Below are 14,708 nucleotides of genomic sequence, written 5' to 3'. Positions count from 1 at the left end.
GAGTGAATTTCAAAACGTTAACATTAGTGAAGTAAAAATAAAAAATAATTAAACAGTGAAGTGAAAATAAAAAAACAAAAACAGAATTCCCAACTAATACCGGGTGTACACCCCCAAAAGGATTTTGTATAAAAAAAACTGGGAATAAATTCAGTGAAAAATGTGTGAAAAGCTTCAGTCCTTTTTTGTATGTTTTGCTGCAATTATATCCTTATGGCCAACAAATGTCCTGTGTGATTATGATAACCAACCAAAAATTAAACTCAAAAATGGTGATCTCGTATTGGAGGCAGCCCACGATCGCAACATAACCTTTCGTTTATCACGCGATTCTTCGCTGTTCCTTAACAATGTGAATTTAATGGAAAAAATACGTCAACGTTATACGCCTGCCATTGTGGATAGTGAGACTAAACAAACGGAAATGTACTCCACAGATGAAATTAAAAGTGAAATTCATAAGTTACACGATGATCTTGAGCGGTTTGCCCACAGACTGATGACATCGCAGAATCGCACAAGGCGTACTCTGCAATTGGGTGTGATTCGTAGAAATTTGGGGCGTATCAATAGATTAAATGGCAGATTGTTGGCGTTGGAACGTAAATTGAAAAAGGATGAATGTGCTGAAGCCACAGAACCTTGTAAGAATGGTGGAACGTGTTATGATTCTTACAACGGGTTCCATTGCGAATGTACGGAAGGCTATACGGTATGAATAGGAGATAAACAGTAAATTTTTACATTTAAACATTGAATTAACAATTAAGGGGCGTATTTAAATAATCGATATTAATGTTTATGGGTGGTTTGTTTTGTTTTCATCAGGGAAAAACTTGTGAAGAAGATGTGGATGAATGTTACTTGTTGTCGGGCACTGATTTAGGTTGTCAAAATAATGCTGTTTGCATTAACACACCGGGTAGTTACAAGTAAGTTTGACATGCGATTGCAACGTTTCTAGTTTGTCAAATAATTTCACTTAATTCGTAGATGTAACTGTGCCAAAGGATTCAGTGGCACCCATTGTCGTTTACGTAATGTTGTTTGTCATCAGGACCAATCACAGGAACTCTGTGCTCATGGCACCTGTGTACCGGCCAATAACCAACAAGGTTATACTTGTATTTGTGAACAGGGTTGGACACGAAATACCACTTCCATTAACGCCACCAGCCTGGCATCGCTGGCTTGTGATGTTGATGTAAATGAATGTGAAGGGTCGAGCAATCCCTGCCATAGTGAATGTATTAATCTACCGGGAAGTTTTAAATGTGGCCCTTGTCCGGCAGGTTATACTGGGAATGGTATTACCTGTTTGGATATTGATGAATGCAGCAGTAATAATGGTGGCTGCAGTTTGTTGCCAAAAGTTCGTTGCATAAATACAGAGGTGGGTTGGATATTTTTTATTATTTGGCTTCATGTCAGATATTTAGGAAATAATTTCTAATTCCCCCCTAGGGTTCCTATCTTTGCGCAAGTTGTCCACCGGGTTGGGTGGGGGATGGTCATACATGCGAATTAGCTCCTTCCAATTCCTGCAACGATGAAAAGATATGTCATCCTCAAGCCAAATGCGAATACATATCAGAAGTAGCCTCTTGCACTTGTCCGGCAGGCATGTTCGGTCATGGTTTCGGACCACGAGGCTGCCATACCAACCCCTTAACGGATTCATGTGAAAGTCATATATGCCAGGTAAGAAAATAGACATACATCTCTCTGAAAAACTCTAAATTCCACCAACATTTGCAGAACAATGGCACTTGCTTATCATACGGCCGTACCACATCATGTCTATGCCCCAACGGATACTCTGGAGCTTTGTGCGAAATAGCCGATGGCTGTCATCCAAATCCTTGTGAAAATGATGGTACATGCAAACCATTGGCTGTTAAAGGATTCAAATGCGTCTGTCTACCCGGTACAACGGGTAAACGTTGTGAAGTTCTGCGCAGTGTTTGTGCAAAGACCATGCGACTGCCTACGGGTGTACTTAAATATCCTACCGATGATGTTCCAGAGTATTCGGTCAACGAGAGATGTGCCTGGATTATTCGCACTACGCCAACACATATACTGAATGTCACATTTACCAAATTTGATGTTGAAGGTAGCGACGATTGTACCCGCGATTGGTTGCAAATACATGACGGCAATAGTTTGGCCTCTCAACTAATAGGAAGATTTTGTGGCAATGAATTACCATTAGGAGGTAATATTGTGTCTTCACATCATCTCTTATTCTTCTGGTTTAGATCGGACAATGCCACAAATAGGCCAGGATTTGATATGTCTTGGGTTTCACAACCTCATGTGTGTGGAGAGACTCTTGAATTGTCCAATAAAGATGCAGGAGTCATAAAGTCACCCGGGTATCCAGGCAAAACACCTATAAACCGTGAATGCCAGTGGGAACTTTCGGCTCCTTATGGTTACCGTTTCGCCATTCGAGTGTATGACGTCAATCTAGGTACCCTGCCCAATTGCACTGGAGACTCTTTAAAGGTACAGAATTTATATAAAATAAAAATCAATATTTCTTCTTAATTTCTTTATTTTAAGATGTTTGATGCTGATTTATTGCTCAAGCAATATTGCCAAACCTCTAAGGCTGAAGTTTTGCGTTCATCCTCCAATAAAATCTCCCTGCATTATCACACAGATCGTTTTAGTGCCGACAGTTCTTTTCAATTGCATTACGAAGTAGAATCCGGAATACCACATTGTGGTGGTATATTTACGGAACCTTCTGGTTACATAATTGGTCCATCCGAACAGGCCACCTGCTTATATCTAATACAACAACCCCAGGGCACACAAGTGAAGTGGGAGTTCTTAGATTTGAAATCTTTCGAAGTGACAAATTGTAATTTGAATAGAATTGAGGTAAAATGTAGGTTTAATTTTTCCACAATGCCAACTAATTTATACATTATATGATTTAAGATTTTTGATGGCAAATCCGATGAAGATTCTCAGCTATTAGTGGCCTGTGGAGGAAAAATTCCGGAACCGGTAGTAAGCAGCTCTAATTATATGTTGGTAAGATACAAAAACTCACTATCCGATGAGACTAAGAATAATAATCCAATCAGAGCGAAATACTCTAGAGGTAAGTCAGTGAATAAGTTCCTCTTAAGAGAAATTCCTTCATAATCTTGAATAATTGCAGTCTGTGAATTCCGAGTATTTGGCCCTGACTCGGGTGCATTAAGCACTCCTAACTATCCCAAACCTTATGTAGAGCATATAACTTGTACTTTCCATATCTACGGTCCCGGTGATTCTTTGGTTTTAGCCAATTTCACCGATTTCTCTCTAGAAGAAACCATAACCGTAACAACTAATATTAACGATACTGTGGATAATGTGGTCGCCAACAATAGTATTACCGAGGTTGATAAACTAAATGATGACTCTATATCATATGTGGATGTAAGCTGCCTAATTCTATTTATTTTAAAGCACTTTTTAACAGTCAATTTGTATTTGTTCTTAATTTATTTTCAGGTTTATCTTTCTGATGCGAATAAACGACGATACCACAAAGGTTCACCCATGGTACTGAGATCTGAACGTAATCTAATGACCATCGTATTCCATGCAACTACTAATAGTGAAAAGGCTAGAGGATTGCGTATTGAATACAGTTTTGAAACTATCGAATGTGGTGGTGTTTTTACAGAAAATAAGGGATCGATAGATAAAACCGTAAACGGTGAAGACTGTATTATAATTCTTGAAGCTCCCGAAGGAAAACACATCAAGTTGGACATGGAATACACCATTTATGGAGATAGTGGCGCACTTTTAATATATGCCAATCAAACAGCCGGAAGAGATTTCCTTTTGAAAAAGTAAGTTGAGACTTTTAGCTTAGGCATAGATTTCTATAACTTTGATATTGAATTACATGGACTTGCAATCTAGAAGAATCCTTCCTATGTTAAAGCATTTTTTTAATATCTAATTTTCTAATCAATCAATAATACATATTTTTTCTAGTGTCACAAGATCATCTGAAATACGGGAAACATTCAACTTTAATACAATTACCCTTATAATGAATCAACGAATGAAAATATCCGGATCATACGAGTTTATCAGTACAGTACAAGGTAGGTACAGGAACTCATGCAAGTTGTATGTAAACAAATGTTAAATAACTAAACTACATTTTAGCTTGTGGTGGCAATTATAGTACATTGTATGGAGCCGTCACATCGCCATCATGGCCCAGAGCATATCAAGCAAATCTTGACTGTGTTTGGGTAATAACAGCACCTTTGGGAAACAAAATCGAATTACAAGTACATAATTTCACCTTGGAACCCTCATGTTCCGGAGATATTTTAGAAATAAGGTGAGTGAAATTCAAAATCTTATAATTACACTGTGTATAATTTTTTAAGTCATGTAAATATAACCATATACGGACACCAAAAAAAATCGAAACTACTTTTTTAAAGCTTCCTAAAGATATGCTTTAGTTTATAATCATTTAATATTTTATGGTCCAAAAGACTTCATTCCTTTAGTTTTACATTGACCTACCTAAACGGTGTTAAGAATCATTTCTAGGACGTTCATATGTTCTAGAAAGATGTTTATTGAGATCTTCTGGGGATATTTTAGAAATAAGGTGTAGTTGATTGTCTCCATGAATTTTGAACGGTTTGCTACCTATGGACCTGAACAGGGTAAAAAACGATTTTTTTTTAAGTTTTTTTGCGATTTTGATCTTGAAGCTGAAGTTTTTTTGATTTTATATGTTCACAATTTTCGCGGAAAATATTTTTTAATCGAATTTTTTACTTTTTGACCAAACAATTTTTTTAACAATATATTTATCATTAAAAGTTTGAATGTGAAGCTCTCTTACTTGTTTTATTTTTAAAGACTTTTAATAATTGTATTTTACATGTCTCTTAAAGGAATGGAAAATTCTCAACTTCACCATTAATAGGGCGCTACTGCGCCAGTGAAATACCCTCCCGCTTAGCATCGTTTACCAACAGCTTGTATATAAGATTTACTAGTGACAGCTACATCGAAGGTCCGGGATTTTATCTTAACTGGGAACAGACTACAACAGGATGTGGTGGCAAATTAACTGCATATAAAGGTTCTATACACCCTCCACACTATGACTCCACTCCAGAGGTAATAGCCATACATAATATTCACATGATTTGCGATTGGCAAGTAGTTGTTTCTCAAGGATCATCCATAGATTTGAGAGTAACAACTTCCACAGATGAGTTGGAGTTTTGTCGTAAAAATAATTTGAGAATTTATGATGGTGGTTCCACCTTAAGTCCTTTACTTCAATTTAACTGCAGTAACATTCTAAAGGGACAGATTATGCAATTAAAATCTACCTCAAATCAACTTTTAATTATTTATACTTTAACACAAAACTCCAAATATGAGACTCCCGAGTTTGTACTCGACTATGAAACCAACTGTAAAACTGTTATTGATAATTATCGTGGTGTAATTGAATCGCCCAATTTCCCTGAAAACTATCCCGAGAATCAGAATTGCGCTTGGGATCTTAAGGCGGGTCGCAACAACAAATTAACATTAGTATTTTCCCACCTTAATATGGAGGTGGATGATATGACATGCGAATATGATTATGTCGAAGTTTGGGATATGAAAGACATGGATATATTGAAGAAACATCATTTATGCACCTATACATCGGAACCGTTAACATCTGAGGGAAATCGTATGATAATACACTTCGTTACCGACTATTCCAACAACAAAAATGGTTTCCGATTGGAATACACGCGCAAGGGCTGCGGAGAGCATATGGATAATGCATTTGGTTACATCACTTCACCCAATTATCCCTACAGCAATGATTTGGATTGTGATTGGTTTATTGAGGTGCCACCGGGAAAACAAATATTTTTGAATGTGGTGGAGTTCCATATAGACAGTGATAGTCCGGATTGTAACCAGAATATGTTACAAATTAAAGAATTTAAAAATTCCAGCATAGAACTTGGTAAAGAATGCCAAGAACAGCAAATTCCTTTATCGATTACATCCCCGGCCAATCGTTTATATGTACATTTTCGTACGAGTGCCACAAGATCTCGTAAATACTTTAAGGCATTTTATCACACCAAAGTGGCCTCGTGTGGTGGCTCATTTAGAGGTACATCTGGCTTTATTAGTTCTTCAAATTATCCTTATTCGCCCAATGCCCAGTCTTACGATTGTATTTGGGACATCACCGTACCCGACTCGTATGGCATTCGTTTAGACTTTAACGAATTTCATCTTAGTGACTCTCCAAACTGCACTGAGGCTTCAATGGAATTTTCGAAAGTTACGGGGGCATCTATTCAATATTTGGACAAATTTTGTGGCGTAGAAATGCCGAATATTAAACTTGTGCACGGCAATCATTTGAGAATCGAATACAAAGATAGAGGCAAGCAAAGTTTGGGAAAATTTGCCATAGAATTTAAAAAACAATGCGGAGGTCTAATAACGGAGTCAGTTGGTTACATTAAGTCTTTGGCCACAGAAGAATGCATTTGGGAATTTGATGTGAAGCCAGGTATACTATATTTATTTACAAACCCCAGAAAACTATTTCAAACAAGTAACAATGTATTTCCATTTTAAGGCACTCTAATAAGTCTCAACATTTTACAATTGGATTGTTACTGTCGTATGAATAACGACAACGTGGAATTGTGTAAAAATGGTTTAGGGGTAAGTTTTGCTCTAATGGAATCTAAATTACAACTAATTAAATAAAACAATTTTGCAGTTTAAAGAAAATCATTTTGATGATAACCTACAGTCAGGCAATTATACTCTGTATACGTGTGAAGATCACCAAACCGATCTGGTCTTCGAGGCATCAAAATTACACATCTTTGCCAATAATATTAATTTCCGTGCCAAATATTCCACAATACAGCATTCATGTGGTGGCTATATAGAATCGGCGAAGGGTTCATTGGCTTCTCCCTACTATCCTTCGACATATCCACCAAATATTGAATGTACTTGGGTGTTGCAAGGAACTAAAGGTAGTTTCCTGGAATTGCAATTCGATCAATTGGATATTGCCAACTCAGAACACTGCAATGAAGATTATTTGGAAATAAGAAGCTGGTCAGAGAGCAAAGTATTGGGTATATATTGCGGCTTAGAGAAACCCGAAAATACTTTGGTCTCTTTTGAGAGATTTTGGTTAAGATTCCATAGTGCGGATGGTAGCACCGGCAAAGGTTTTAAACTATCTTGGAACTATGGTAAGATTAATTGGAAAAACATAGACAAATTCATTGCAAATAATAATTCTAAATAAATTTTAGCTCATCTAAATGATTTAGTAAATATTACTCAAGGATACATATCAAATCCCCCCATTAATATGGTTCGAAATGATGAGGAACCCTATGCCTGGCGCATTTTAGTTCCCAGAGGTGAATTCATTCAATTGAGCTTTCACGAATACAACAAGGGGTTAAATGTGAGAAAACACTTTTTTAAATCTGCGTTAATTCAATTTAACTTTTTACTTTTACGTATTACAGCTTTATGATGGTTATGATGAAACAGCACTTTTGGTTGACATACTTCCATCTCCTTGGCGTTTTGTATCAAGTTCGAATGTGGTCTACTTACAAACGGACAACGACAATTTCGAAACATTCTCTATATTATGGAATACCACCACGAACAAACCTCTCGACAGCAATACAACACTGACCAAATGTCATTCAGAAGAATTTATAAAAGTGCATCGTTTTAATGCCATTCGAGTTATTTCACCTGGCTATCCCAAAGGCTATGAGCATGGTCTTCATTGCGATTGGATTTTCAAACCAGTTAATCCTATAGAACATGTCGCAGTAGCTCTGTATGATGTTGACCTAGAAACCACAGGCGATTGCTCTGCGGATTATCTGAAAATTTCTACATCCGTTGAGTTAGTGTCTTGGCATAAACAAGAACAGTTGTGTAATGGTTCCAATGTTCGCAAATGGATGAAAGAATCTCCCTTTCTATGGGTACATGGTACACCACACATTAAATTGGATTTTGTGACAGATATGTCCGTTAATCGTACTGGATTCCTAGCTAAAGTTGTGGCCAAATGTGGTTCCAACATGACCGATTCCGTTGGTTTCATAGATGGCAGTTTGTTGTATGATTTCAATGATGGTCCTAATACCCAGTGTATTTGGCATGTCAACGTTAAGCCGGGTAAACGTATACGCGTGCAACTGGATTATCCCAGAGTTACACTTGACAAAGACGATTTTGATGAAGAGTGCAGTACACATGCGATGCTTTACGATGGTGTAGATGATCATGCACCACTCATATCACCCGGAAGATTATGCTATCCGCAAAATATCACCTCAATCCATGTAAATTCCACCAGCAACCATTTGACCATCAAATATAAACTAAATCTGGATAAGATAAGTGCAAAACTTTCACGTACTAAGTTCTGGAATCTGACATATCGCGAATATTCCGAATGTAGTGAAGAAATACGTTTAATACCACAAGCTTCAGTGATAAATATCACCTCGCCACTGTATCCCAATGTGCCACATCCACATACTGAGTGCGAGTGGCGAATAGTGGCACCCCAAGGAGAAATAATTGAAGTAGAGTTCTTAGAGCGTTTCGACATGAATTCCAGATATTGCTCTCAGGAATATCTAGAACTCTTTGATGGTTCTACTTCATTATCGCGAAATTTAGGACGTTACTGCCGTAAACCTTCTAACTTAAGGACCACACAAAATATATTGTACATGCACTATCTGACGGACATAGCGGAACCTCGCAATGGATTTAAGGCACGAATTTCAATTAGCCGGTGTGGTGGTACATACACAGAAAACTTTGGCAATATTATGTCTCCCGGATACCCGGCATCATATCCATCATCTACACAGTGTGATTTTGTCATTAACTTACAAGGCAAAAGCCTAATACGCTTAAATCTCATTGATATAAATCTGCCCTTCGACGAAACTAAACTGAGCTCATCCGACCATTTGGAAATTATTACCATAGATGGTGCTGATGCTAATATTCCACCCATAATGGTATATGGCAATACTACAAATAGAACTGAATTCCTGATTGCATCCAATAAGGCCATTATACGATTCCATACCTTCTTAAAAACAGTCAACTATAGAGGATTTTCAATGAAATTCAATTCGGATAGTACCTATTGTTCCAATACAATAAATGGTGTTTCCGGCCAGATTACCATGAACCTTGCAGCTAAGCCTCACTATCAGAATACATGCACTTGGAAGATTACTGTGCCTAAAAAGCAAAGAGTTCGTTTGGATTTTCTAAATATGGAAGATATAAAGGATCAAAATTTGACAACGTAAGTAAGAATAACTGCTGAACTGAAAAAACTATCTATATCTATATATAGGTTATAATGCTATCGTATTATTGATAAATATTAATTGAAACAAAAAACGTATTTCCTTTCCTTTCCAGCCCATTCCGTATTTCCCTTTTTAATAATTTCGATTTAACCTCAGAAATTACATCATTCACAACTAGTACGTTTAATCCCAATACTGTCCTACAATCAACGGATAACTTGATGTATTTGAAAATCGTGGTACCAAGATCTGATTCAATATTGCGACCTTTAAAAGCCCGTTATAGCTCAAATGAGGAATCTCCCTGTCCGACCGATATAGACGAAGAGCATAGTATAGGTTCAATAAATATACCTGGCTTGGATACCGTCTTCAGTGACAATTTCTATTGTGGAATTAAAATAAAACTGAATGAAGGTGAGACCATAGCATTCAATATCTCCACACTTGTTGTCACTGGTAACGGAAGAATGGGATTATATAAGAATCCATTAATATTTAAGGACCTCTATTTGAACACATATTATGGTAATAATCTAACCGATTACATACATGCACAATCCCAACCTACGGGTTCTCTTTCGATCAATCAAAATGCCGCTAGTCGCATACAGAGATTGAAGATGTCTTATAGGAAGTATCCATGTGGCGGTGTAGTCACTGTCGTAAACACTGGCAAGGATATTAACTATCCTCAAGGAAATACAAACTATAACGGGAGACAAATCGTATGTGTGTGGACCTTAGTGAAACCATTTGTATCGTATGGGACGGACAAGAGCAGAGAATTTAAATTAATCGGAAATTTCTCATTCACAGAATCTTGTGAGAATGAGTATGTTGAAATAATTGAGGGTCAGTGGATGAACCGTACCTCAGCTAGAAAGATTTGTAAAGACAGTTCCATTGATAATTTTGAATACTTAATATCAAAGCGTAATACCTTCCTGGTATACAGTTCCAGTCATTATCGTGCGGAAAAATCAGCTTTTGCCTTGAGAATAGAGAAGAGCCTCTCGTGCTCTAGTGAAACTATGGTCGATATGACCACTTCCTCCATTAGGATTGACCAGACTTCCTATAAGAACAATCAAGAGTGCTCTTGGATATTCCATACCAAACCGGGTCTATATCTGCAAGTGCAGTTTCTGGGCAGATTCTTTATTGAGAATTCTCCCAACTGTACAAAGGACTATTTGGAAATTCAGCGTGACAGCGACGGACTTTGGATGCCCGAGGCACGTTTTTGCGGTAGGGAGGTACCATCCGTATATAATTCAACTTCAAATCGCCTTCAGCTTATATTCCGTACAAATGAAAATGTAACTACTGAAGGTTTCGAGTTTGTTGTTCAAACTCATTGTTACTTGGAGGTGAATGTTACTTCAACCCAACCACAATTCATTGTAAGTCCACCAAACAATGCCAGAAGTTGGCGTAGACTGCATTGTCAATACATGTTCAAAGCAAATGAAACCGATAAACGAATAGTTGTCCGAGCAAAGTTTGACAACCAACCTATGGTCTTTGTTCGAGACTCTTGTAGACTGGGTTTAATGACGGTCAACAAACGTGATGAAAATGGACTTGACATGTTGGGAACGCAACATTGTCAGCTCGAATTGGAAGAGAGAGCTTACAATTATCTACGTTTTACATATGATTCGTATGTAGGACAGAAATTCACTTTGGAATATGCCTACGATACGTGCGGTGGCAATTTGACAGCACCCACTGTCATACGACCTCTAAAACATGAAACGGAAAATACTTATGACGATAACATGAATTGCATCTGGTACATAACAGCACCGCCCGAACACTCCATTGCTGTGAGATTTAAATATTTTTCCACTGAAGAGAATTACGATCATCTTAGCATTTATAGCGGAGTTCAAATTAAAAAGGAAAAACTTGTGGCCAAGTTAAGCGGCAACTACTCCACCAATACCCCTATAGTTGTAGATAGTAATCAGGCAGTTATAAATGCCATTTCGGATAGTTCGGGCTCGGGAAAGGGTTTTGAAGCCCACATTGTATTTATAGCGAATTGCAATGAGCGCATTTCACTCACCGAAGGCAATTCTCCCTTAACATTGGTTCGCGTTTTGAAAATCAACTCTAGCGAAGAGTACATATGTAATTATCGTATAACCGCTCCCAAGGATTATCGCATACGAGTCGAGATTAAAAAGTTACAAATAAATACCGCCAACTCAACGTGTCAAAATCGCCAAATGAAATGCGAAAATAATTGCAATTATTTGGAAATATTTGACAATCCAACAACATATGATGTGTCTTTTGGTAAATTTTGTTCTCCGTCCAGCACGAATACGACGTTTATTAGTTCCCATGAGTTTGCCTCAATAAAATTGAATGCCGATAAACCGGGTCAATATAATTTTGAAATAATCCTTAAAATGGAAAAGACAGAATGCGGTCTCACCGAATACAAATTGGGTGATAATGAGGTGAGCAATCGCATGTTGAGCCTTGCGATGTAAACTCAGAAATGTTTTAATTTTATTCATGAATTACTTTTGCAGAAATATAAATTCACATTCCCGCCCAATGGATTAGCTAAATATGGAGCCAATGTTCATTGCACTTGGCGCTTGATTTCTTCAAACCAATTGGAATTCTTGTTCAATTACATGGACTTGCAAAATAAATCACAAGTCACGGACAAATGTTTGGATTATATAAATATTAGAGATACCTATGTAAGTAATAATTTAGTTGTATTTTATGAATCTTAGGATAGCTGGTTATTGTTGCAGTTGACTGTTGAAATTTTTTGCCAAATCGGATAACTCTAATACGAGCTTTTGTGTTGATTAAAGTAGTTGGGGTGATGTTTTAACCAATTTGGAATGGCTAAGGTCCAATGGCTGGTTAAACAATTTTGTTTCGTCCCTGTTATCCGATTTTGCTCAAATATTCAGCACCAAGAGATACAATACTCTACAAAGAGCGGTCATAGTTTTAGCTTCATTTGTACAATGCTTTTATTTGCAGGCTGTAAATAATTTATGCGGTAAAGCTAAAAATTTCACTATTATCTCCAATAAAAGTTACCAGGATTATGTGGACATAACATTTCACAGTGATTTCACAGAGGAGGGAAAAGGTTTCGAGTTTGTTGTTCAAAGAATTGATGGTAAGAATAATACAATAATAAATATATATCATAACAAATCTAAAATATGTTGTTCTCTTCAAATTCTAAGCTTGTAATCGTACTTATAATTTGCTAAGTAAGAATATTGAATATCGGGGATATGGAAAGGAAAACGAAGTTTGTATGGATACCATAGTAGTGCCAGAGAATTATACACTAAACTTTTTCATCACTTCGCTATATTTCAAAAACTATGACTGTACTAAGTTGCACTTTAAGGTATGTATTTTCTTTGTTTTAGTATTAACTAATTAGATACTTAGGGCCTCATTTTATAAAACGAAACGTTTGGAAAGGTTTTAAACTTGAATTTTTTTCCATACAAAATTTGTTTAACGTTTATCGTTGCGTTTTATAAAATGAAGCCCTTAGATACCCTTACAAGTTAGAATTAATTTTTTTTAACTATTTTATTATTAAAATATGTATTTAAAGAATTCAGCATCATTTATTTATATACCCGAACTCAACCCGGTTAGGGTTAGGGACATAAATACTGTTGTCTCATTAGAAATGTCCACTTTTGCCCTTCACGCACGCTTTAAGTCGCAATGCAGTCTTAAGAATGGCAAACCATGTTAGAGGACACGGTCCACAATTTGTAATCCAGAGTATTCAGATCGGGGCAAATTGTTTGAAAGCCAGGTTTCTGAAAACCCACGGATGGTTTTCGAATGAGGAATGGTTTAGTGGCCGATGTTTTCACCCCTCTGAAAGATCAGAAATACTCGTAGTTTGTTGAATATATCTGAAAAAATAGGTGCATAATCAGGATCTATAGGTCCATAATCTGTACCTAGTTTTTCATATATATTCAACAAAGTACGAGTATTTCTGATCTTTCAGATTTGTGCCCCCATAATTTAATAAAAAAACAATATTGAATAGTCTATAAGCAAAGTCAGCAATTTGTATGCAATGGGCTTTAATGCAAAAAAGTGTTTCATTTCAGTGTTTTAATTTGTATTTTTTTCTTCCTTTCAGATAATTGATCTCAAAACAAATGAAACTTTATTAAATCGTTGTCAAAATGCTTACTTAACTATCAATTTATACACCAAAACCAATGCCGTTCGCATTGAGGCAGCAGAGTATACGACGCTATCCATGGTATACTCAGCAAGTGATCGTAATTTAAAACCCGGTTGTGGTGGAATATTTACATCTAATGAGGCACAATTCACCAGCCCGGACTTCGAAAACGATCGTAATTTTTCGGAATGTCGCTGGGATATTATAACACCCGTTACTAGTCTTAAAAATTTACAATTTTATGGTAAATATATAAAATGACAATATGACATGATAAGAGACCTTGTGAATTGACCAATTGTGATGAATTTATTGCCAATCAATGCAGTTTGTGGAAACGAAACTTCTAACTATTTGTTTTTCTTTTAAATATAGATTTCGATATGGGAGCAATTACTAATTGCCATTTGGATAATGTTAAAATTGTTGAAATTTTGCCCAATGGTACTGAAAAACTACTAAAAACTCTATGTGGCTCCAATGCACCGGATAATATAAAATCAAGCAGTGCCCATGTAGCAATTATTTCTAAAAAATCACCGAATTTCGATGGTAAAGGCTGGACATTGAGCTACAGTACTTTAAATTATGAAACGGAACGAAGTGGATTTGTTATAAATAATCATTAAATTAAAAATTATTATTATAACTCTGTTCTAAATTAAGAATTTGTGTTGGCATTTCTGAAAAATAAAAATGTTATTGCTATTCAACTTTATAATTCAGTGAAGTATTTTGTAAGAAATTTATTGCAATCCAATTAAAATTTTGATACAAATTTTAGTTTTAGAAACTCAATAAATATGTAATATGTAATAAAATCTTTATTTATTAACAAAACTCAATGAAATTTTCAATTTTTGATTCTGCCCCACTGTATACTAGTGCAAATGAAAGCGCAAGAAAAACAGTAACAAGTTTTTTTTAATGACTAACATTTTTATTTATTATTTTGTTTTTGGTTTTTTGCTTTTTTATCAATATATGTGACAAATAAATAATATATTTATAAACTTTATAACAATTTCATTATAATTAGTGAATAAATAAATAAAAAATAAATAAATAAATATTTACAA

General features: G+C 36.0%; 2 protein-coding genes across 2 annotated transcripts; both read left to right on the top strand.

Moving 5' to 3' along the window:
• Positions 1 to 3,505, top strand: LOC135953875 (cubilin homolog). The gene is made up of 9 exons (XM_065503898.1): positions 1 to 712; positions 829 to 932; positions 994 to 1,393; positions 1,465 to 1,701; positions 1,759 to 2,511; positions 2,569 to 2,892; positions 2,953 to 3,118; positions 3,179 to 3,441; positions 3,485 to 3,505. The coding sequence occupies exons 1-9, from the start codon at positions 161 to 163 to the stop codon at positions 3,503 to 3,505; spliced, it is 2,820 nt and encodes a 939-aa protein (XP_065359970.1). The 5' UTR covers positions 1 to 160.
• A 76-nt stretch (positions 3,506 to 3,581) lies between these two features.
• LOC135954388 (cubilin homolog) lies at positions 3,582 to 14,450 on the top strand. Its single transcript, XM_065504538.1, has 14 exons — positions 3,582 to 3,863; positions 4,012 to 4,124; positions 4,189 to 4,369; positions 4,941 to 6,586; positions 6,656 to 6,744; positions 6,803 to 7,292; positions 7,356 to 7,513; positions 7,578 to 9,406; positions 9,526 to 11,887; positions 11,963 to 12,139; positions 12,435 to 12,576; positions 12,647 to 12,816; positions 13,582 to 13,873; positions 14,005 to 14,450. Exons 1-14 carry the CDS (start codon positions 3,592 to 3,594, stop codon positions 14,256 to 14,258), a joined length of 8,175 nt encoding a protein of 2,724 aa, XP_065360610.1. The 5' UTR covers positions 3,582 to 3,591; the 3' UTR covers positions 14,259 to 14,450.
• The last annotated feature ends 258 nt before the right edge of the window (positions 14,451 to 14,708 follow it).

Source organism: Calliphora vicina, chromosome 3 (genome assembly GCF_958450345.1).
Source record: "Calliphora vicina chromosome 3, idCalVici1.1, whole genome shotgun sequence".
Classification (NCBI taxonomy): domain Eukaryota; kingdom Metazoa; phylum Arthropoda; class Insecta; order Diptera; family Calliphoridae; genus Calliphora; species Calliphora vicina.
The sequence above is the reverse complement of the archived record's forward strand: the minus strand, read 5'-3'. Positions and strand labels throughout refer to the sequence as shown.

Bases quoted from the DNA above. Each gene is read 5' to 3' on its own strand.
- LOC135953875 (XM_065503898.1), top strand. From the start codon at position 161: ATGTGTGAAAAGCTTCAGTCCTTTTTTGTATGTTTTGCTGCAATTATA. The intron at 933-993 runs GTAAGTTTGACA...CTTAATTCGTAG, and splicing joins AACACACCGGGTAGTTACAA to ATGTAACTGTGCCAAAGGAT. The intron at 3,119-3,178 runs GTAAGTCAGTGA...GAATAATTGCAG, and splicing joins CAGAGCGAAATACTCTAGAG to TCTGTGAATTCCGAGTATTT.
- LOC135954388 (XM_065504538.1), top strand. From the start codon at position 3,592: ATGACCATCGTATTCCATGCAACTACTAATAGTGAAAAGGCTAGAGGA. The intron at 6,745-6,802 runs GTAAGTTTTGCT...ACAATTTTGCAG, and splicing joins TGTGTAAAAATGGTTTAGGG to TTTAAAGAAAATCATTTTGA. The intron at 7,293-7,355 runs GTAAGATTAATT...AATAAATTTTAG, and splicing joins TAAACTATCTTGGAACTATG to CTCATCTAAATGATTTAGTA.